At 43.2% G+C, this 21,833-nt stretch overlaps 1 protein-coding gene across 2 annotated transcripts in view; it reads right to left on the reverse strand.

Moving 5' to 3' along the window:
* LOC125452853 (collagen alpha-1(XXII) chain-like) overlaps positions 1 to 21,833 on the reverse strand; it is a 444,116-nt gene that overhangs the window by 219,620 nt on the left and 202,663 nt on the right. For both annotated transcript variants that reach the window (XM_059645502.1, XM_059645503.1), the window contains one exon: positions 7,795 to 7,899. In XM_059645502.1, coding sequence (XP_059501485.1) covers positions 7,795 to 7,899 — 105 coding nt within the window. The remainder of the gene's footprint in view (positions 1 to 7,794; positions 7,900 to 21,833) is intronic.

A 21,833-nucleotide genomic window follows, 5' to 3' on the forward strand; every position in this document is an offset into this window, starting at 1 on the left:
GCACAGCAGCTGCTTCTCCGATCAAACCATGTGGTCTGTAAGGAGCTGCAGCTGGTCACACTTCCCGCAGACATCGTTGTCGGGGACACGAGACTGTTCCCTGATTTCCCACATCTGACAGGAGAAGCATACCACTGCCAACTAACTGCCATTCCCACACGCCTTGTACACTTAAAAAACAGATAAGTGTCTTTCCTTGCCTGTCTCCTGCATCCTGTTACTTTCTGCTCATGCCCAACCCACTTCAGCTTCACTAGTTCCAAGCTTGCCTCTGAAGCTTCCTTCACCTCATATTATCACTGGACCATTCTATACTCCAATTCCTTCTCTTCTGTCTCACATACACTGCACCTCCTCCTTTCATCACCATTACAGTTTTTATTTTTTCACATTTTACCAGCTATTCAACCATAACAGCACTTTCTAAAATCAGCTGACCAGGCTGATATTTACATAATCTATTCTTTCTTGTAGGAAAAACATGTACACAACTATGGCAGGGAAGGGGCAACCAGAGGAGAACATGAGGAGAGTATGGGAAGACAGCAAACCAACTCGTTAGTTAGCCAGTAGGATGTCCAAGGAGTGAATCCATAGCTGCCAGTCTGCAAGGGCAGAGGGATGGGATGCCACAGCTGTCTACTTACATTGGGCATGAGGTTACATCACAACTGTGTTGCAGGTATTTCATATGTTGAGGATGGACCAGGGTACTGAAAACACCTGCCAATAAGCTTGAGAGTTCACAGGAAAAAGATACCACCTAATTTATTGAGGTAAAAAGATTGGTCTAGCACTAACTTAGTTGAGGAATGCATCAGCATGGAGACCATTCTGGCAACATGGAATTTGTGAGCTGCCCCAGAAGCAGAACAATAGCAGCAATCCTTGGTCTGAAGTTGGGGTCTTGAAGTTCAGGGTAATTCTATCGAAACATGTTCAGTCTGATGGAAGGTCATAGACCTGATTGGTTAAGTATACAATTCAACAGCATCCATTCAGTTCAAAGTGTACTCTCTCTGACATCTCACTGCGAAAGAGAGGGTCTCTGAAGGTTGGGCAGCTTTTATTTGTAAATCGCAGTGCTGTCTACCATCAGTAGTCTTTCTTTACTATACTTCACCTTTCTACATGATGTGGGCATTTGTCTATCCCTTACTGTCCTTGCAAGTGGCTTGCCAGACCATTTTCAGATGTCACTTTAGAGTCAACCACATGACTGTGAGTCGAGAGTCACATGGGTAAAGATTGCAGATTTCCCTTCCTAAAGGATGTTAGTGAACTAGGTGACAATTGATTATACATGAGGGATAAGACTAGCTTTCATTGCCAGATTTATTGATTTAACCTAAAATTCCATCAGCTAGAGGGATTTGAAGACATCTCCCCAGAGCACTGGCCTAACTCATGAGCTACTAGTGAAATTACAAAGAATCACTGAAGTATTATGGCACAGATGATGGCTATCTCAATGGAGTCAAGTTAGGTAAAGGGGAAGCACAACGAGGTCTAGGTGCTCTTGTACATCAGTCAATGAAAGCAAGCATGCAGGTACAATGGGTCGTGAAGAAAGCTAATAGCATGCTGGCCTTCATCACAAGAGGAATTGAGTATAGGAGCAAAGAGGTCCTTCTGCAGCTGTGCAGGGCCCTGGTGAGACCGCACCTGGAGTATTGTGTGCAGTTTTGGTGTCCCAATTTGAGGAAGGACATTCTTGCTACTGAGGGAGTACAGCATAGGTTCACAAGGTCAATTCCCAGAATGGCGGGACTATCATATGTTGAAAGATTGGAGCGACTAGGCTTGTATACACTTGAGTTTAGAAGGATGAGAGGGGATCTGATTGAGATGTATAAGATTATTAAGGGATTGGACACTCTGGAGGCAGGAAGCATGTTTCCGCTGATGGGTGAGTCCAGAACCAGAGGACACAGTTTAAAAATAAGGGGTAGGCCATTTAGAACAGAGCTGAGGAAAAACTTCTTCACCCAGAGAGTGGTGGATATATGGAATGCTCTGCCCCAGAAGGCAGTGGAGGCCAACTCTCTGGATGCTTCAAGAAAGAGATAGACAGAGCTCTTGAAGATAGTGGAATCAAGGGTTATGGGGATAAGGCAGGAACAGGATACTGATTGTGGATGATCAGCCATGATCATAATGAATGGTGGTGATAGCTCGAAGGGCCGAATGGCCTACTCCAGCACCTATTGTCTATTGCCTATTGTCTATTTGGCCCACTGTGTCTCCACCAGCTCTTATCTAGTACCATTACCTAGTGCCAATCTCCTGCCTTTACCCATACCATTGCACACTATTCTTATCAAAATAATCATCCAATGCTCTCCTGAATGTCTCATTTGAACATCCACCATATTTCCTGGCAATGCATTCCATAGCCTCACTGCTTGTTGTGTGAAAAAGGTTATTTCTCACATTAGCTTTGCTTTTTTCAGCAGATCACTTTGAATCTATACCCTTTTATGAATGGGAACACGTTGTCCCTGTCTACTCTATCTAGCCCACTTATGGTTTTGAAAACATCTATCAAATCTCCTCTCAGATTTCTTCCCTCCGGGAAGAGCAGTCCCAACTTCTTCAATCTATCCTCTTAACTGAAATTCTTCATTCCTGGAACCATTCTTGTTAATCGCTTCTGCACTCTCTCCAAAGCATTCTTATCTTTCCCATAATATGGTACCTACTAAGTGTATGCAATACCTCCAGCTGAAGTATAATCAGTGTCTTTTATAATTATTTGATTACAGATTACCAATATGCCACCATATCTGGCTTCCTTCAACATTAATATGCCTCTAAAGCACTGTGCAACAATCAGATGTGGGTGAACACCAATCAAATAATATTTCATTCAGTTAATTCATGGGCAGAGAACTTATTAAAACATTAATTATTTTGCTGAAATTAAATTTGACTCTGCTGTGGTTCACTGACCATTCTTTATTTGTGATTATGATTAGATTGAGTAGATCAGGTTACCTACAGTGTGGAAACAGGCCCTTCGGCCTAACAAGTCCACACTGCCCCTTGAAGCATCCCACCCAAACCATTCCCATTCCCCTATAACCCACATACCCCTGAACACTATAGGCAATTTAGCATGGCCAATCCACCTAGTCTGTACATCTTTGGATGAATGTTGCCAGACATTGGAAACACAATTCCATGCCATATAATTCCAGGTTTGGGTACAACATGCAGTTGAGTGGGACCATCCAAGGTGCTCTCACACAGATGCCCAGCACTACACAATGGATTAACTGGTCTCCCTCAGTGTTGTAACATGCTGTAACTTACTGGTTTTCTACCTATGTAAACCATGATTAAGTTTTACAAGGCAGCTATGCAACTTCGAACACATTCCAGTTGGCCATTTAGAGCCAAATAGTAATCAAATCCCAGCAATTACATTTTGTTTTTCAGTGTGGTTCACCTGAATTTAATGAATTACAACCACAAATTACACACAGCACAAATTGGGTAGCCATCGTTAATGCATTGGTTTAAAATCGGGCAAAGACGGAAGCTTAAAACGCAAATGTGGCTGCAACCCTAGACTGCATTAATAAATTGAATTTATTATTTGGACCATTGGAGCAGAACTAGGCTATTCAGCCTTTCGACTCTGCTCTATCACTCAATGAATTCATGATTCATCTGATAATTGGGGCGGTACGGTGGCTCAGTGGTTAGCACTGCAGCCTCACAGCACCAGGGGCATAGGTTCAATTCCAGCCTTGGGTGACTGTCTGTGTGGAGTTTGCACATTCTCCCTGTGTCTGCATGGGTTTCCTCCAGGTGTTCCGGTTTCCTCCCACAGTCCAAAGATGTGTAAGCTAGGTGGGTTGGCCATGCTAAATTGCCTGTAGTATTCAGGGGTGTGTGGGTTATAGGGGAATGGGTCTGCGTGAGATGCTTCAAGGGATGGTGTGGACTTGTTGGGCCAAAGGGCCTGTTCCCACACTGTAGGGAATCTAATCAATCCTCAAGTCCAATTTTCTGCCTTTTTTCCATAAACCTTGATTCTTTTGCTGATTAAAAACGTTTTCTCAGATTTGAATATATTTAATGACAGAGGCTTGTCAGCCCCTGGCAGTCAAGAATTCCACAGATTCACAATCTTCTGAAAGAAATTTCTCCTCCTCTCTGTTTTAAATGGGTTATCCTTTATTCTAAGATTATGTCTTCTGGTCCTAGACTCTCTCACAAGGCAAAACAACCTCTTGGTATCTACCCTATCAAGTCTCCTAAAATTTTATACTTTTCAATCAGATTGTCTCTCATTCTCTTATATTCCAAAAAAAGTGCAGGCCAAATCTACTCAACTTTTCCTCATGAGAAATTTCATAAACTTCATAGAACCCTTACATCGTGGAAACAGGCCCTTCGGCCCAACAAGTCCACACCGACCCTGGGAGCATCCTACCCTGACCCATCCCCCTATAATCCACTTAATCTGCACATCCATGAACACTATAGGCAATTTAGCATGTCCAATCACCTAGCCTGTACATCTTTGGACTGTAGAAGGCAATCAGAGCACCTGGAGGTAACCCATGCAGTCACGAGGAGAATGTGCAAACTCCACAATGACAGTTGCCCGAGGGTGGAATTGGATCCCTGGCACTGTGAGGCAGCAGTGCTAATCACTGAGCCACAGTCCTGCCCATAAAGTCCCTCCACCCAGGATCAGCCGGCTAAAACTGTCTCTTGACAGCCTCCCAAACCAGCATTTCTTTCCTTGATTAAGAAATTATCCACCATATTCCAACTGTGGTCTGACTAGTGCCTTGATGGTTTTAGTAAAACCTCCCTACTTTGATACTTAATTCCCTTTGAAATGAAGGCCAACATTCCATTTGCATTTCCTACTATCCACAGAACTTGAATGCTAACTTTTTGAGATACATGGATGAGGACTTCCAAATCCCTTTGTACCATGTCTTTCTGCAGTTTTTCTCCATTTAATTAAAACTCAACTCTTCTAAATTCCCTGTCAGAGTGCATAACTTCACATTTTACCACATTACATTCCATGTCAGCCAAACACCAGTGGTAGGTCAGTTGTTGGAGGGGATTCTGAGACAGGATCTACATGTATTTGAAAAGGTAAGGATTAATTATAGGTAGTCAGCATTGTGCATCGGCAATTGTGTCTCACAGGCCTGATTGAGTTTTTTTGAATAGATGACCAAGAAGACAGATGAAAGCAGAGTGGTAGATATTGTCAAAATAAATTTTAGCAAGGCCTTCGACAAGGCTCCAAATGGTAGTCTGGTTGGTAACATTAAATCACATGGGATTCAGGGAGACCTAACCAACTGGATATAAAATTGGCTTTATGGTACGAGACAGAGCCTATGATCAGCAGTGTGCTGTAAGGATTGGAGCAGTACCAACTCTTCATCATCTATATAAACAATTTGGATGAGAACATGGGAGGCAGGGTTAGTAAGTTTGCAGAAGATATCAAGTTGGTGATATAGTGGACAGTGAAGAAGGTTATTTAAGGGTACAATAGGATCTTGATCAAATTGGTCAGTAGGGCAAAGAACAGCAGATGGAGTTTAATGTAGAAAAATGTGATATGTTCCATTTTGGTAAGACCACCTTGGACTGGGCTTACACAATTAATGGTAGGGTCCTGGGCGGTATTGTCAAACTGAGACACCCAGAGATGCAGGTGCATCTTTAGAATCCTTGAAATTGGCATCACAGGTTAGACAGGGTGGTGAAGGTGGCATTTGGCATGCTTGACTTCATTGATCAGAACACTGAGTACAGGAATTGGAACGTCAAGTTATGGCTATACAAGAAATTGGTAAGGTCACATTTGGAGTACTACATACAATTCTGGTCGCCCTGCCACAGGAAGGATGTTATTAAACTGGAAAGTAAAATAAAATCACAGGGATGTTACCGAGACTAGAAGGTTTGAGGTATAAGAAGAAACTAGATAGGTTGGGACATTTTCCCTGTGGCATAGGAGGCTGAGGACAGACCTTATAGAGGTTTAAAAAATCATAGATAAGATGAATAGCCAAGATATTTTTCCCAGGGTAGTGAAGTTTAAAACTAGGGGGCATAAAGTTAAGATAAGAAAGAAAAGATTTGAAAGGGATCTGAGGAGCAACATTTTCACATAGAGGGTGGTGTATATGTATATGTATATGGCTGCCAGATGAAGTGGTAGAGGTGGGTATAATTACAACCTTTAAAGGAATTTGGACAGGAAGATGAATAGGAAAGGTTTACAGGGACATGGCTCAAACATAGGAAATTGGCACGAGTTCAGTTTAGGAAACCTAGTCAGCATGGATGAGTTGGGCTGACGGGCTTGTGTTTGTGCTGTATAACTCTATTATCGTCTACACCTGTCCATGTCCCTCTGCAGATTCTTTGTGTCATCCTCACTACTTGCGTCCCCAACAATTTTTGAGTTATCTACAAACCTGATTACAGTACTTTCACTTTCCTCATCCTAGTCATTGATAGTTATTAAAATTATTTGTGGTCTCAGCACCGATCCATATGTCAAACCAATAATTACCTTATGCCATGCTGAAAATTCCATCTTATCTAACTCCCTGTATTCTATTATGAAAACTTTAATTAATCTGGTGACAGACAATCCTCTATCCATGCTTATATTATCTCAACAACATGAGCTCTAATCTCATTAAGTAATCGATGCATTTCCATATCAAATGTCTTCTCAAAATTCAAATATATAACATCCGCAGCTTCCCCTTTATTGATTCTCCTTGTATCTCCACAAAGAATTATGGTGTGTTTGTCAGGCATGACTTTCCCATCACATTGCCATGCTGACTCTGCTTGATCATAGAATGTATTTCTAAATGTCATCCAATTATATCCGCCATAACAGACTTTGACATTTTCTAGTAACAGCTATTGCCTATAATTACCATGTTTTGGTCACCTTCCTTTTTATTAATAAAAATGTTACATTTGGCAGTTTTCCAATCCTCTGGATCTTATCCAGAATCTAAGAGTACCTGGAAGACTACTATCAGTGTATCTACTATCTTGCAAGCCAATTCCTTGAAAATCCTAGGATGCATTCCATCAGGTCCAGGAAATTTATCATTCTTTAGCTCAATTAGCTTCGTTAGCAATTTTTCTGTAGAGATAGTTATTGCGCTTATTTCCTCTCCTCATTTTGGCCCTTGAATATTTCATAATTATGGAATACAATTAGTGACTTCTACTGGGAAGACTGATGCAAAGCATGTTTTCAATTCCTCTGTCATTCCCTGGTATCACATAATGGTATCCTGCCATGTCATGGAGCATCATGATAGAGTCGTCGAGTCATACAGTCATTCAAATGAACAGATGAAAATGTACAGCACAGGAACAGGCCCTTCGGCCCTCCAAGCCTGTGCCAACCATCATGCCCTAATTAACCTAAAAACAAACCTGCCATTTTTCAATCCATATTCCTCTATTCGCTCCCAATTCACGTATCCGTCTAGGTGCCTCTTAAATGTCTTCAATGTGCCGCTTCCACCACATCTTCTGCTAGTGCATTCCAGGCTGATACCACTCTCTGCGTGAAAAACCTCCCTCGCACATCTCCCTTAAACTTTCCCCCTCTGAGCTGGAATCTGTGCCCGCTCATAATTGAAACTTCGACCTTGGGAAAAGCCTCTGACTATCCGCCCTATCTATGCTTCTCATAATGTTGTAGACCTCTATCAGGTCTCCCCTCAGCTGCTGTCTTTCCAGTGAAAACAAGCCTAGTCTTTTTACCTTTTCTTCATAATCAATGCTCTGGAGGTCAGGCAGCATCCTGGTGAATCTTCTCTGTACCCTCTCCAAAGCTTCCACATTCTCCTGGTAGTGTAGTGACCAAAACTGCACACAATACAGAAAAGAAACAAATCCTTTGGTTCAACTCATCCATGCCATTAAAGTTTCCATGTCGTGGAGACCTCAAATATCCTGGCACAGTGAGGTGAGTTTTCAAAAATACTCAAAACATAAATATTTAAAGGGCATTTGATTCCAGATTCAAAGCTGCTGTGACGGCACACTTCACCTTTCTTGAAGAGCAGTTCCCAGGAGAAAAGGAGCATTGTCAGAAGTCTACCATTTTCAGAGGTGCAGCGTTGTCAAAGGTAATGTTTCAAAGCTGTGCGCACGCACCCATGGCGATTGGGGTCAGCATTCTGATCATGGCATTGACTTCTGATTTCAGGCCTTGGAGGCCCACACAGCCAGTAAAAGAATTAGAGGAAATGTTTTTCAGAGATACTTTTTTTGACACAGGTGCTATTTTGATAGAAGTGCAGCTCTGGGGAGGTACAGAACTGGTAGAAGTGCAAGCACTGGCAGAGGTGCAACATTGGAAGAAATGTGACTGCTGGCAATGATGCAGCACTGGCAGAGGTACTGAACAGCAGGCGTATGGTTTTTGTGGTGGCAGTTACGGAGCGAGGACCAAGGGCTGCCGGGTAGCTGAGTAAATCTTTTAAAAACTTACCTCATGGGAAGAGTAGCCTTCAGTTTCGTGGCAGCAGTTGTGGAGTGAGGACCAAGGGCTGCCGGGGTAGGTGACTAAATCCTTTTTTTTGGTTAGGGCGGCAGGAAGAGCGGGAGCAGAGAACGGAAGAAGTGGAGCTTGCTGGGAAGGTGAGTGATTGTTTTTAAGTGGGTGTGTTCTAACCGAGTTAGAGAACTGGAGCTGGAGCTGGATGGACTGCGGATCATCCGGGAGGCTGAGGGGGAAATTGACAGGATGTACAGGAGGTGGTCACTCCTCAAGCGCAGGATAAGGACAGCTGGGTTACAGTCAGGGGGCAGAAAGGGGACCGACAGATAGAGCAGGGATCCCTTGTGGCTGTTCCCCTCAGCAACAAGTATACCGCTTTGGATACTGCTGGTGGGGATGACCTACCAGGGGAAAGCCACAGTTGGCAGGTCTCTGGCACTGAGCCAGGCACTGTGGTTGAGAAGGGAAGGGGGGAGAATAGAAAAAAGCTAGTGGTAGGGGATTCAACAGTTAGACGGATTGACAGGAGATTTTGTGGTCAGGATCGGGACTCCCGGAAGGTATGTTGCCTCCCAGGTATGGTGCCAGGGTCCGGGATGTCGCCGATCAGGTCTACAAGATTCTGAAGGGGGAGGGTGAGCTGCCAGAAATTGTGGTACATATTGGCACCAATGACAGAGCCAGGAGAGGGATTGAGGATCTGAAAAGGGACTACAGAGAGCTAGATTGGAAGCTGAAGAGCAGGACAAGTGGAGTAGTGTTCTCAGGTTTGCTACCGGTGCCACGAGATAGCAAGGTGAGGAACAGTCAGCAAGTGCAACTTAACACGTGGCTACGCAGCTGGTGCAGGAGGGAGGACTTCAGATACTTAGACCATTGGGATGCCTTCTGGGGAAGGTGGGGCCTGTACATGAAGGACGGGTTGCACCTGAACTGGAGAAACACAAATGTCCTGGGTGGGAGATTTGCTCGAGTGGTTCAGGAGGGTTTAAACTAGTTTGGCAGGGGGCTGGGAACTAGAGCTACACATCTGAGGGGGGAGGGGGCATAGTAGTAGATGAGGCAGTGGCAGGATGCTGTGAATATACCGGGAAGGTTTTTCATGTGATGGAACAAAGGGATCGGTTAAAATATGTCTGCTTTAACACAAGGAGTGTCAGAAATAAGAGTGACAAACTTAGAGCATGGGTCATACTTGGGACTATGATGTTGTGGCCATAACAGAGACGTGGGTTTCACAGGGGCAGGAATGGTTGCTAGTTGTTCCAGGGTTTAGAACACTTAATAAGAACAGGGAAGGGGTAAAAAGAGGAGGGGGTGCAGCATTGCTAATCAGAGAGTGCATCACAGCAAGAAAAATGAAGGTTGCCGAGGAAGGTTTGTCAACTGACTCAATATGGGTGGAAGTTCGGAACCGCAAGGGAGCAGTCACCTCATTGGGGGTTTTCTACAGACCCCTAAATAGCAGTAGGGAGATCGAAGAGCTCATAGGCTGGCAGATTGTTGAAAAGTGCAAACATAACAGGGTTGTTGTTATGGGTGACTTCAACTTTCCCAATATTGATTGGAACCTCCTTAGTGCAATTGGTTTGGATGAAGCCATTTTTGTCAGGTGTGTTCAGGAGGGTTTCCTTACTCAGTATGTGGACAGGCCGACGAGGGGAGAGGACATTTTGGATTTGGTGCTCGGCAATGAGCCAGGACAGGTGTCAGATCTCGTGGTGGGAGAACACTTTGGTGACAGTGACCACAACAGCCTCACATTTGCCATAGCCATGGAGAGGGAAAGGAGCAGTTACCGGGAGAAGATATTTAACAGGGAAAAGGAAACTATGACGCTATCAGACAGGAGTTGGAAAGTACAGATTGGGAGCAATTGTTCCACCGAAAGGGCACAAAAGACATGTGGAGGCTGTTTAAGGAGCAGTTGTTTCGAGTGATGCATAAATTTGTTCCCCTGAGACAGGAAAGAAGGGGTGAGATGAAGGAGCCTTGGATGATGGAAACAGAGATGCTTCTCATCAAAAAGAAAAAGGCAGTTTACGTAAGGTGGAGGAAGCAAGGGTCTAGCATAGCTTTAGAGGATTACAGGCTTGCTTGGGAGGAGTTCAAAAGTGGGCTGAGGAGGGCCAGGAGGGGGCACAAAAAAGGCTTGGCAGAAAGGATTAAGGAGAACCTGAAGGCATTTTACTCATACATGAGGAATAAGAGGATGATCAGGGAGAAGGTAGGGCCAATCAGGGATAGCATAGGGAACTTGTGCATGGAGTCCGAGCAGATAGGGAAAACCCTAAATGAGTTTTTTGCTTCGGTTTTCACCAAGGAAAGGGACCTTGTTGCGAATGAGAACTTTGGGGAGCAGGGAAAGAGGCTTGAACAGCTCAAGATTGAGGAAGTTGATGTGCTGGAAATTTTGGCAAACATTAAGATTAATAAGTCCCCACGACCAGACCAGATGTATCCTAGGTTGCTCCAGGAAGCGAGAAAGGAGGTTGCTAAGCCACTGGCGAAGATCTTTGCTTCCTCACTCTCCAGGGGAGTCGTACTGGAAGATTGGAGGGAGGCACATGTTGTTCCTCTTTTCAAGAAAGGGAATAGGGAAATCCCTGGAAATTACAGACCAGTCAGTCTTACATCTGTGGTCAGCAAGGTTTTGGAAAGAATTCTGAGGGATAGGATTTATGACTATTTGGAAAAGCATAGCATGATTAAAGGGAATCAACATGGCTTTGTGAGGGGCAGGTCATGCCTCACAAATTTTATTGAGTTCTTTGAGGAGGTCACAAGACAGGTTGACGAGAGTCAAGCAGTGGATGTGGTGTACATGGACTTCAGCAAGGCATTTGACAAAGTTCCCCACGGCAGGGTCATTCATAAAGTCAGGAGGTATGGGATACAGGGTGATTTGGCTGTCTGGATTCAGAATTGGTTGGCTGACAGGAGGCAGAGAGTGATTGTAGATGGTAAGTATTCTGCCTGGAGGTCAGTGCTGAGTGGTATCCCGCAGGGCTCTGTTCTTGGGCCTCTGCTCTTTGTAGTTTTTAGAAATGACTTGGATGAGGAGGTTGAGGGGTGGGTTAGTATGTTTGCTGATGACACAAAGGTTGGAGGTGCTGTTGATAGTATCGAGGGCTATTGCAGGCTTCAGTGAGACATTGACAGAATGCAGAGCTGGGCTGAGAAATGGCAAATGGAGTTCAACCTGGATAAATGCGAAGTGATGCATTTTGGAAGGTCGAACTTAAATGCTGAATAGTGGATTAAAGGCAGGATTCTCGGCAGTGTGGAGGAACAGTGGGATCTTGGTGTTCAAGTGCATAGCTCCCTCAAAGTTGCCACCCAAGTGGATAAGATAACAAAGTGTGGAGCTGGATGAACACAGCAGGCCAAGCAGCATGTCAGGAGCACAAAAGCTGACATTTCGGGCCTGGACCCTTCATCAGAGAGATGATGATGAAGGGTCTAGGCCCGAAATGTCAGCTTTTGTGCTCCTGAGATGCTGCTTGGCCTGCTGTGTTCATCCAGCTCCACACTTTGTTATCTTGGATTCTCCAGCATCTGCAGTTCCCATTATCACTCACTCAAGTGGATAAGGTTGTTAAGAAAGCATATGGTATTTTGGCTTTCATGAACAGGGGGATCGAGTTTAAGAGCCCCGAGGTTATGCTGCAGCTCTACAAAACCCTGGTGAGACCACACTTGGAATATTGTGTCCAGTTCTGGTTGCCCTATTATAGGAAAGATGTGGAGGCTTTGGAGAGGGTGCAAAGGAGGTTTACCAGGATGCTGCCTGGACAGGAGGGCTTGTCTTACGAGGAGAGGTTGACTGAGCTTGGACTTTTCTCTTTGGAGAGAAGGAGGAAGAGAGGTGTACAAGGTAATGAGAGGCATGGATAGAGTCGATAGCCAGAGACTTTCCCCAGGGCAGGATTGACTGCCACGAGGGGTCATAGTTTTAAGGTGGTAGGAGGAAGGTTTAGAGGAGACGTCAGAGGGAGGTTCTTCACCCAGAGAGTTGTGAGCGCATGGAATAGTTTACCAGTGGTAGTCGTGGAAGCAGAGTCATTAGTGACATTTAAGCGACTGCTGGACATGCACATGGACAGCAGTGAATTGAGGGGAATGTAGGTTAGGTTATTTTATTTTTGGATTAGGATTAATCCACGGCACAACATCGTGGGTCGAAAGGACTGTACTGTGCTGTACTTTTCTATGTATAGAACTGGCAGAATTGTAAGCTCTGGCAAAGGTACAGTGCTGTCAGAAGTAAGACCATAAGAAATTGGAATAGGAGTCAGCTATTTGACACCGCAAGCTTGCTTCACCATTCATAGGATCACAACTGATCCGATATTCCTCATGTCCACTTTCTTGCACTTTTCCATACCCCCTGATTCCCTGGCTGATCAAAAATTTACCTATCTCAGCCTTAAATTTACACAAGGGCTCGTCCCCTTTAGCTGTCTGGGGCAAGGAGTTCCAAAGACTCACAACCCGCTGACAGAAGAAATTCCTCATCTCAGGTGCACCTTTATTCTGAAAGTATACCCTTTGGTCCTGGACTGTCCCATGAGGGAAATATCCTCTCAGCGTTTACTCTGATAAGTTCCTTTAGAATCCTGCATGTTTCATTGAGACTATCTCTCATTCTTCTGAATTGTAAAGAGCACAGTCCCACCCTGTTCGGTCAACATTCCCTTAGCCTTCCTGATTACCTGCTACACCTATGTATTAGCTTTCCGTGTTTCATGCACAAGTTCCCCAAGTCCCTTGATGTTACAGATTTCTTCAGTTCTTTTCCATTTAAATAATATTTTGTTCTTTGTTCTCCCTTCCAAAATGAACAACTAAACATTTTCTCACGTTATACTCTGTTTGCCAACATTTTGCCCACTTACTTAATCTAACAATATCTCTCTGTAAACTGTTTGTATCCCTCTCACAAGCTGCCTTTCTACCTACTTTCATGTCATCTGCAAATTTGGCTACAGTACATTGACTTCCTTCCTCCGAGTGATTAACATATGTAGTAATCAGTTGTATGCCTAGTACTGATCCATCCAGCCATGGGTCACCAACCTAAGAAAGAATCTCTTATTCCATTCACTGTTTCCTGCTCATCAGCCAATTCTCTCTCCATGTCAATATACTACTTCTAACACCATGGGCTCTTATCTTATGTATTAACCTTTTTGTGAGGTACCTTGTTGAACACCTCTGGGAATCCAAATTCTCGTTCCTGGAACCATCTACCTGTTCCTCTCTATCCACTCTGATTGAGACTTTCTCGAAAAATTCAAACAAATTTGTCAGACATGATTTTCCTTTTCATGACACTATGTTCACTTTGCTTAATTAGATAATGATTTTCCAAATGGTCTGCTATTACTTCCTTAATAATTGGTGCTCATACTTTTCCAATAATAGACATTAGGGTAATTGGCCCATAGTCATCTGTCTTTTGCCTATGTCCCTTTTTGAATAGAGTGTTACAGGAGCAGTTTTTTCAATCCTGTGGCACATTTCCAGAATCCAATGTCTTTTGGAAAATTCGAAACTATATATCCACTATCTCTGTAGGTGGATCTTTTAAGATCCGACAGTGGAAGACATCAGGGGCTTATTTGCCTTACACTCCATTAATTTGTCTAATACTGCTTCTCTACTTATGGAGATAGTACTTAATGCCTCTGCTGTAATCTTTAGTATTATGGAATGTTTGAAGTATCTTTCACCGTAAACACTGATGCAAAAATATCTGTTCAACACCTCTGCCATTTTCTTGTTCCCAAAATTATCTTCCCACATTCAATTTCTAAGGGGTCTAAGTTCACTTTTGTTCCTCCTTTCCTTTTTATAGACTTAAAGAAGCTCCTACTGTGAGTTTTTATATTCCTCGCTAATTTGCCCTTTAAGCTTACTTTCTCTGTCTTTATTACCTTTTCTGTCCTCCTTTGATGGATTCTGAATTTTTCCCAGATTTCAGGCTTTCACTGACTTTTGCCTCCTTATACGCTCCTTCTTTCAACTTAACATTCACCTTAACTTCCTTGGTTAGGAATAGTTGTTTAATGCATTTTTTTAGAATCTTTCCTCCTTACTGGGTTATATTTTTGTTGAGAGTTATTAATTACCTCCTTAAATGTCTACCATTGCTTCCTTACTCCCTTTTCTACCAATGAATCCATCCCGTTCATTTCAGCTAAATCAATTCTCATTTCATTATAATTCCCTTTGCTTAAGTCAAACATACATGTTTTTCACCCAAGCTTCTTATTCTCACACTGAATATTAAATTCATCATGCTATGATCACCACTTCCTACGGGCTTTAACTTTTACTTAAAGGTTATTTATTAAACTTGTCTCATTGTCTATTACCAGATTCAAGATAGCCTGCTCCCTGGTTGGCTCTGTGACACATCGCTCAAGGAAACTATCCCTAATGCACTTTATGGATTTGTTGTCACAAGTTCACATGTTTACCTCTTTAATCTTGCTGACCCTGATCGAATTAACTTGTGGCTTAGGTGGTAATCCAGAGAACATTACCTTTTTGTGCTTATATATTTATCCCTGAAATGCACACATTTCGTCAGCAGAACTTTTTTCTCTGTTCTTCCTACATCATTGGGAGCTAAATGATCCACAACAACTGGGTCTTTCCCTCCCTCTCCAAGATCCTCTGCAGCCCAAATGAATATCCTGAACTTGGGCACTAGGCAGGAAATACAGCCATTGGGAGTCTTAATCTTGGCCACAGAGAATGGTGTCTATTCCACTGATTATATTATCCCCAATTTCAACTACATTTCTCTTTCTTTCTCCGCCTTGAATGGCTCCATTTACTACTGTACCATGGTCAGTTTGCTCATCCTCCCTGCAAGGTCTGCTTTCCTCCACATAGGGAGCAAGAATTTGAAACCCATTAGACAAGCTCAAGGGCAGAGGCACCTACACTACTATCTCCTGTATCCTTCTACTTGCCATGCTTGGTTGTTACACCCTCCTGTCCCTGACCTTTTATTGAGTTCGAGGTAGTTAATTTAAGATGCGTGGCTACCTCTTGAAACACATCCAGGTAATTCTCGCCATCCCTGATATATCACATTGTTTGAAGCTCAGACTCCAGGTCAACAACTCTAAGCTGGAGTTCCTTGAGTAATCAAAACTTGCTACAGGTATTGTCACCATGAACCACAATGGAGTCCACTTGCTCCCACATTATGTCGGTACAACACATCACTCGGCCTTGCATCTCTATTTTATTTACTTCAACCTTAACATTTTTTAGAAGTCCTTTAGCTTGTAATCTGTAAATATTTCTCCTATTTACCGCCAATTTGGAAGTAACCAATAATAGATAGTAAATCAGCAGCCATTACCAATCAATTAACTTAGTTCTCCTGTGAATTCACTCTTTGTTTTGTGCTCGGCCTTTTAGGCTTCAGTTTATCTCAGCCTTAGTCTCACTCCTTCTAAACCATGAAGCACTGCCAGAGGTACAGTATTTATCACAGGTACAGCATTTATCAGAGGTGCAGGTTTGGCAGAGGTGGGGCCAGGGATTGCCATGCTCTTGAGGGTGCCCCACTGTGAAAGGTGCTGCATTGCTAAGGGTGACATATAGTTCTGGGTACCACACTGTTGGAGTGTCACTACAGTGCCCCATAGTCAAGGATATTCCATTGTTGGAGGTAATGCGCAAACTGGAATCAGGGGAAAACTCTCCAGTTGATGGAGTCATACCTGACACATGGGAAGATGGTTGCGGTTGTTGGAGATTAGTCATTTGAACTCTAGGGCATCACTGAAGGATTCCTAATGGTTTTGGGGTGGCACAATGGCTCAGTGGTTAGCACTGCAGCCTCACAGCACCAGGGACCCGGGTTCAATTCCAGCCTCGGGTAGCTGTCTGTGCAGAGTTTGCACATTTTCCCCGTGTCTGCGTGGGTTTTCTCCGGGTGCTCTGGTTTCCTCCCAAAGTCCAAAGATGTACAGACTAGATGGATTGGCCATGCTAAATTGCGCATAGTGTTCAGGGGTGTGTGGGTTATTGGGGGATGGGTCTGGGTGGGATGCTCCAAGAGGTGGTGCGGACTTGTTGGGCCAAAGGGCCTGTTTCCACACTGTTGGGAATCTAATCTAGTGTCCTAGGTCCAACCATCTTCAGTTATTTTATTCATGACCTTCCCACTATCATCCAGTCAGAGGTGAGGGTGTTTGTAGATGATTGCCAATGTTCAGCACCATTTGTGACTTCTCAGATACTGAAGCAGTCCACGCCCAAGCACAGCAAGAATGGGACAATATCAAGGTTTGGACTGACAAGAGGAAAGTAATACATCCACTACACAAGTTTCATGCAAAGACCATTCCCAATAAGGGAAAACCTAACTATTGCCCCTTGATATTCAATGGTATCACCTTCACTGAATCCTCCACTATTAACATCCTGGGGTTTACCATTGACTAGAAACCAAATTGAACTGAACTTGGCATCTAAAAACTGCAGAGTCAAGAACAGATCAGAGGCTAGGAAATCTGCAGTAAGTAACTCACCTCCTGACTCCCCAAAGCCTGTCCACCATCTGCAAGGCGAGTGTCAGGAGTGTTGACAAAACACTCCCTATTGGTCTGGATGAGTGTAACTCCAACAACACTCAAGAAGCTTGACACCATTCAGAACAAAGCAATCTGTCTGGCTGGCACCACATCCACAAGAATCCATTCTCTCCACCACTGACACTAAGTAGGAGTTTGTACTACCTACAAGTTGACTGGAGAAATTCACCAAAGTTCCTTGACAGCTCCTTCCAAACCCTCAACCACTGCCATCTAAAAGGTCAAGGGCAGCAGATACATGGGAACACTACCACCTGCACATTCCCCTCCAAAATACTTCACCATCCTCACTTGGAAATGTATCATCATTCTTTCATGGTTGCTTGTCAAAATCCTAGAACTGCCTCCTGATTGGCAGCATGGGTCTATCTACAAATGGACTGCAAAGATTCAAGAAGGCTGCTCACCACCAGCTTACCAAGGCTGAGGGGGTTGGGAAATAAATGTCACAAGCTACTGCCACCCACCTCTCATGAAATGAAATAAAAAAAATTTCAGCTCTACTGACAGAAAATCTAAGCAAATACAACACAGTGGACAAATTAAATGTAGTTAGTGTGTAATCAGAATGAAGGAAGGGGTTCATGTTCTTAATTTTTCACTTAATGTTGACTCCTGCAGGTTGTATAGTGCCTAATATCCAGGTTTGGCCTGCTGTTTCATTAGTTTGCATTGGGCTTCTCTGCAATACTGCAGCAGGCATGAGACAGGAACGTTAGCATGAGGGCAAATTCTGTTGAAGACCCATATCAGACTCAAAATATTAACTCTGTTTCGCTCTCCAAAGATACTGCCAGACCAGCTGAATTTCTACAGCTTTTTCTGTTTTTATTTCAGATTTCCAACATCCACAGTATTTCGCTTTGGTTGTTATGCAATTAGTAGTCGCTGTGACACCCACTGGACCCAGGATATTTTCCAGAGTGAGAGCAGGCTGAGTTCCAGCACACGGAGGCAGCGCAGCAATGTGTTCTGAAGCCCAGCAGATATAGACTCAGTGAAAAAAGACTATAACTAGAGCACTTTACAGATATATCTTTATTGTCATGACGGACTTTTTAAACTCTTGTGTTCTCATGCTAGTCTTTTTTTTAACTATTTAACTTCTGTAAAAACACTTAAAGCATCTGTATCTAGGTAACTTGTTTCTAAGATGGCACCAAGAGGTGACGTTACAAACTTATCATTGCACTCATCTGAGTGCACTTGACAATAAAGGCTGTTATAATTTTAATTTATCACAGTGTTACATTCAGGGCAGTTGATGCTAAATTCCATATCAACTGATAGTTAGCAGCTATTCATACCTCTGATTTGCAAATGATTAGTCTCTCCATCTGTCCATTTTCTACTTCTTAAACAAAAAACAGAGGAAAGTGAAGGAGGTTATTCGTTCAACTCCAACTTACTCTAAACATCAATGTCTTCAGAAGATTTAAAAAAAAGACCAAGAGATGCACATACATTGCCATTTGGAACAGTGACGCCAATGTACAGGCTACTGCAGGTGAAAGGTCAGTGTGCATGTCATACAGATCATAGAATCCCTACAGTGTGGAAACAAGCCCTTTGGCCCAACAAGTCCACATCAACCATTGCAGCTTCCCATCCAGACCCATCCCTTTGTAACCGACCTAATCTGAACACTATGGGCAATTTAGTATGGACAATTCACCTAGACTGCACATCTTTGGTCTGTGGGAGGAAACCCACGCAGACACAGGGAGAATATGCAAACTCCACACGGGCAATCATCCGCGGGTGGAATTGAACCTGGGTCCTTGGCACTGTGAGGCTGCAGTGCTAACCACTGAGCCACTGTGCTGCCGATGGGGACAATCATTGATGAGATGTCCCTACAATTTCCCTAGTTTTATACGCACAGAATGACTGTGCAACGGTTGTTTGCTGGCAATAAAATAAGATATCAACAAGAGCAAGTGGCATTCTCCCGCGTCTGGAAGCAGGTTTTCGCTCACCTGGATAGTCAAATGACAGTTATAAATTTGGACTTGGTATACTTAGGCTGAACACTGAAGTGGGAACATCTTCAAAAATAAAATGACAAGGTTCTACAGAAGATAGCCTGGGTGCCTGCTGATTGACTGTTGCCCTCAATCCAGAGCCAGAACTATCTTCCTACATCAGCCAAAAGTGCAAGTGAGTCCTGCCATTTCTCAACATCACTCCACCTTTGATAGTTTTGAAATGAGTTAAAAGCTCAGGAAAATTGTAGGGCCACCTTTGACATTGGGTGTCAATGGCCTGAAGACTGCGCGATCTTGTCCAGCTCAGGGAACGTATATTTTGGTCCAGGCTCACAACCTAGTGTTGTACTGAGGGATTGGTGGTCAGGTTGTTGCAGTTCACTCAGGAAATCTGGGTCTCTGTGATGGTCATGTCTCTAACATTCTTTCCGTCAGTTTAATTTCAATTTTTAAAACTTCTTTCATGGGATGTAGGTGTACCTTGCAAAGCCAGCACTTGTTGCTCAAGATCTAATTGTCTGATTGCTACATAAAGTGGTTGAGGCCAAAATATGGAATCTTTTCAAGAAGGAATTGGATAGATTTCTGAGGTAAAGTGACCAAAAAGTATGGGGAGAAAGAAGAAACAGGGGACTGAGTTGGATAGTCGGAAATGATCATATTACCTCATGGAAAAGACTCAAAGAGCCGAATGGCTACTTCAAAGTAAATGGGCCTATTTTCTAAGTTTTATGCTTCCTTGGCCATTTCAGAGTTAATGCTATTGTTGTGCATCCGGAGTCATGGGCAGATTGCCTTCCCGAAAGGACATTAGTGAACCAGATGGGTTTTTACAACAATCATTGATAGTTGCCATGTCACTATTATAAAGACTGGTTTTGGTTCCAGACTTTATTAGCTAATTTTAAATTCCACCAGATACTGTGGTGGAATTTAAACCCATGTCCCCAGAGCATGAGCAGATTATGTGCTGATTAGAACAGATCCGATGGGGAGTCACCAGATTCAAAAGATTAATTCTTTCTTCTTCCCACAGATGCTGCCAGACCTGCTGAGTTACACCAGGGATTTTTGTTTTTTTCTCAAACTTCTAGCATCCATAGTTCTTTGTTTTGTTTTAGTGGATCAGTAATCTCTACCTCAATGCCTGTACGTTGGAATGATTTACAAGTTGACATGCAACCAGTCTGGCATCATTCTGAACACACATTATTTGGCCATCACATCCTCCATTGCGACATAAATCTGGAGTACCTGGCTCAGCGGCAAGGATACAAGATATCCATTGAGTGAGTGCTGTCTGCTTATTTAAACAGTGTTGAAAGCAGCTCACTGCTGAAGCACTCATGAACACCTGCGTACCATAGCAGAGGCCTCAGGATTACTTGAAGGCAGCACTAGTTAAAGAGTGAGAGAACAGAATTGCACCTCATCTCTGTCCTGAAAGGAACTCCCCTGGTTTTGGAGTGATCCACAAGAGGAAACATCTTTTCCATATTAACCTTGTCAGGACCATTCTGGATCTAATACACTTCATTCAAGTCACCCCTGACTCTTCCAAACTCAAGTGGAATTGAACCCCGTCTGTCCAGTCTTTCTACGTAAGACATCCCACTCTGAGCCATCTCCAATGCATTTCCATAATGAGACCAAACTGCACAAAGTGTTTGAGGTATAAGCTGGAGCATACTATCTTTATTTCTATGCTGAATTCTTCTCAGAGGAAAGGACTGCATTCCATCAATCATCTTAATTACATGTTGTACTTGTACATGAACTTTGTGCTTCCTGTACTCAAATATCTAGATACTAAAGCATCTCAGAATTCTGCAGTTGTTCTCCATTTAAATAACATCTTACTTCCTCAGTAATCCTGCCAAAGTGAACAACTTCATATTTTCCCACATTACACTCTACCTGCCAGAGTTTTGCCCACTCACTCAATTTATCCAAACAATTACAACTTTCTTATATTCACTTCACAACTTACTTTCCTAACTATCTTTACGTTACAGAATCACGGAAATTTTACCAGAGGGTAGTCATTCAGCCCATTATAGCTGCACCAGCTCTCCAACAAGCATCATTACGTAGTGCCAATCTCCTGTCTTTTCCCCCTTAGCCTGCAGATTGTTACTCTTCAAATTATCATCCAATGTCTTCTTGAATGCTTCAACTGAACATCCCTCCACAACAGTAACAGACGGTGCATTCCAGGCCCAAACCAAAGGCTTTTTCTCATCTCTCTTTTATTACATTTGCAAATCACTTTAAATCTATGCCTTCTCATTTTTGATCCTTTTACAAGCAGGAACAGTGTCTCTCTATCTAGATCTCATGATTTGAAAATCTCTATCCAATCTCCTCTCAGTCAACTTCTCTCCATGTCTCAACCTCTGCAATCTATCCTCATCACTGAAGATTTTCATTCTTTGAACATTTTTGTGAATTTCTTCTGCATTCTTTCCAATACATTCACATTTTTCCTATAATGAGGTACCCGCAACTGTACTTGAATGCTTTATTAACTTCTCTCTCCATCTGTCCTATCTTCTTCAATGCTTTCTGCACATCGACATCCAGGTCTCTGCTCTTGCACCAACTTGAGAATTGTACCCACTATTTTATATTGCATTTCAATGTTGTTTCTATCAAAATGCATCAGCTCACACTTCCCTGCACTGA

Source organism: Stegostoma tigrinum, chromosome 4 (genome assembly GCF_030684315.1).
Source record: "Stegostoma tigrinum isolate sSteTig4 chromosome 4, sSteTig4.hap1, whole genome shotgun sequence".
Classification (NCBI taxonomy): domain Eukaryota; kingdom Metazoa; phylum Chordata; class Chondrichthyes; order Orectolobiformes; family Stegostomatidae; genus Stegostoma; species Stegostoma tigrinum.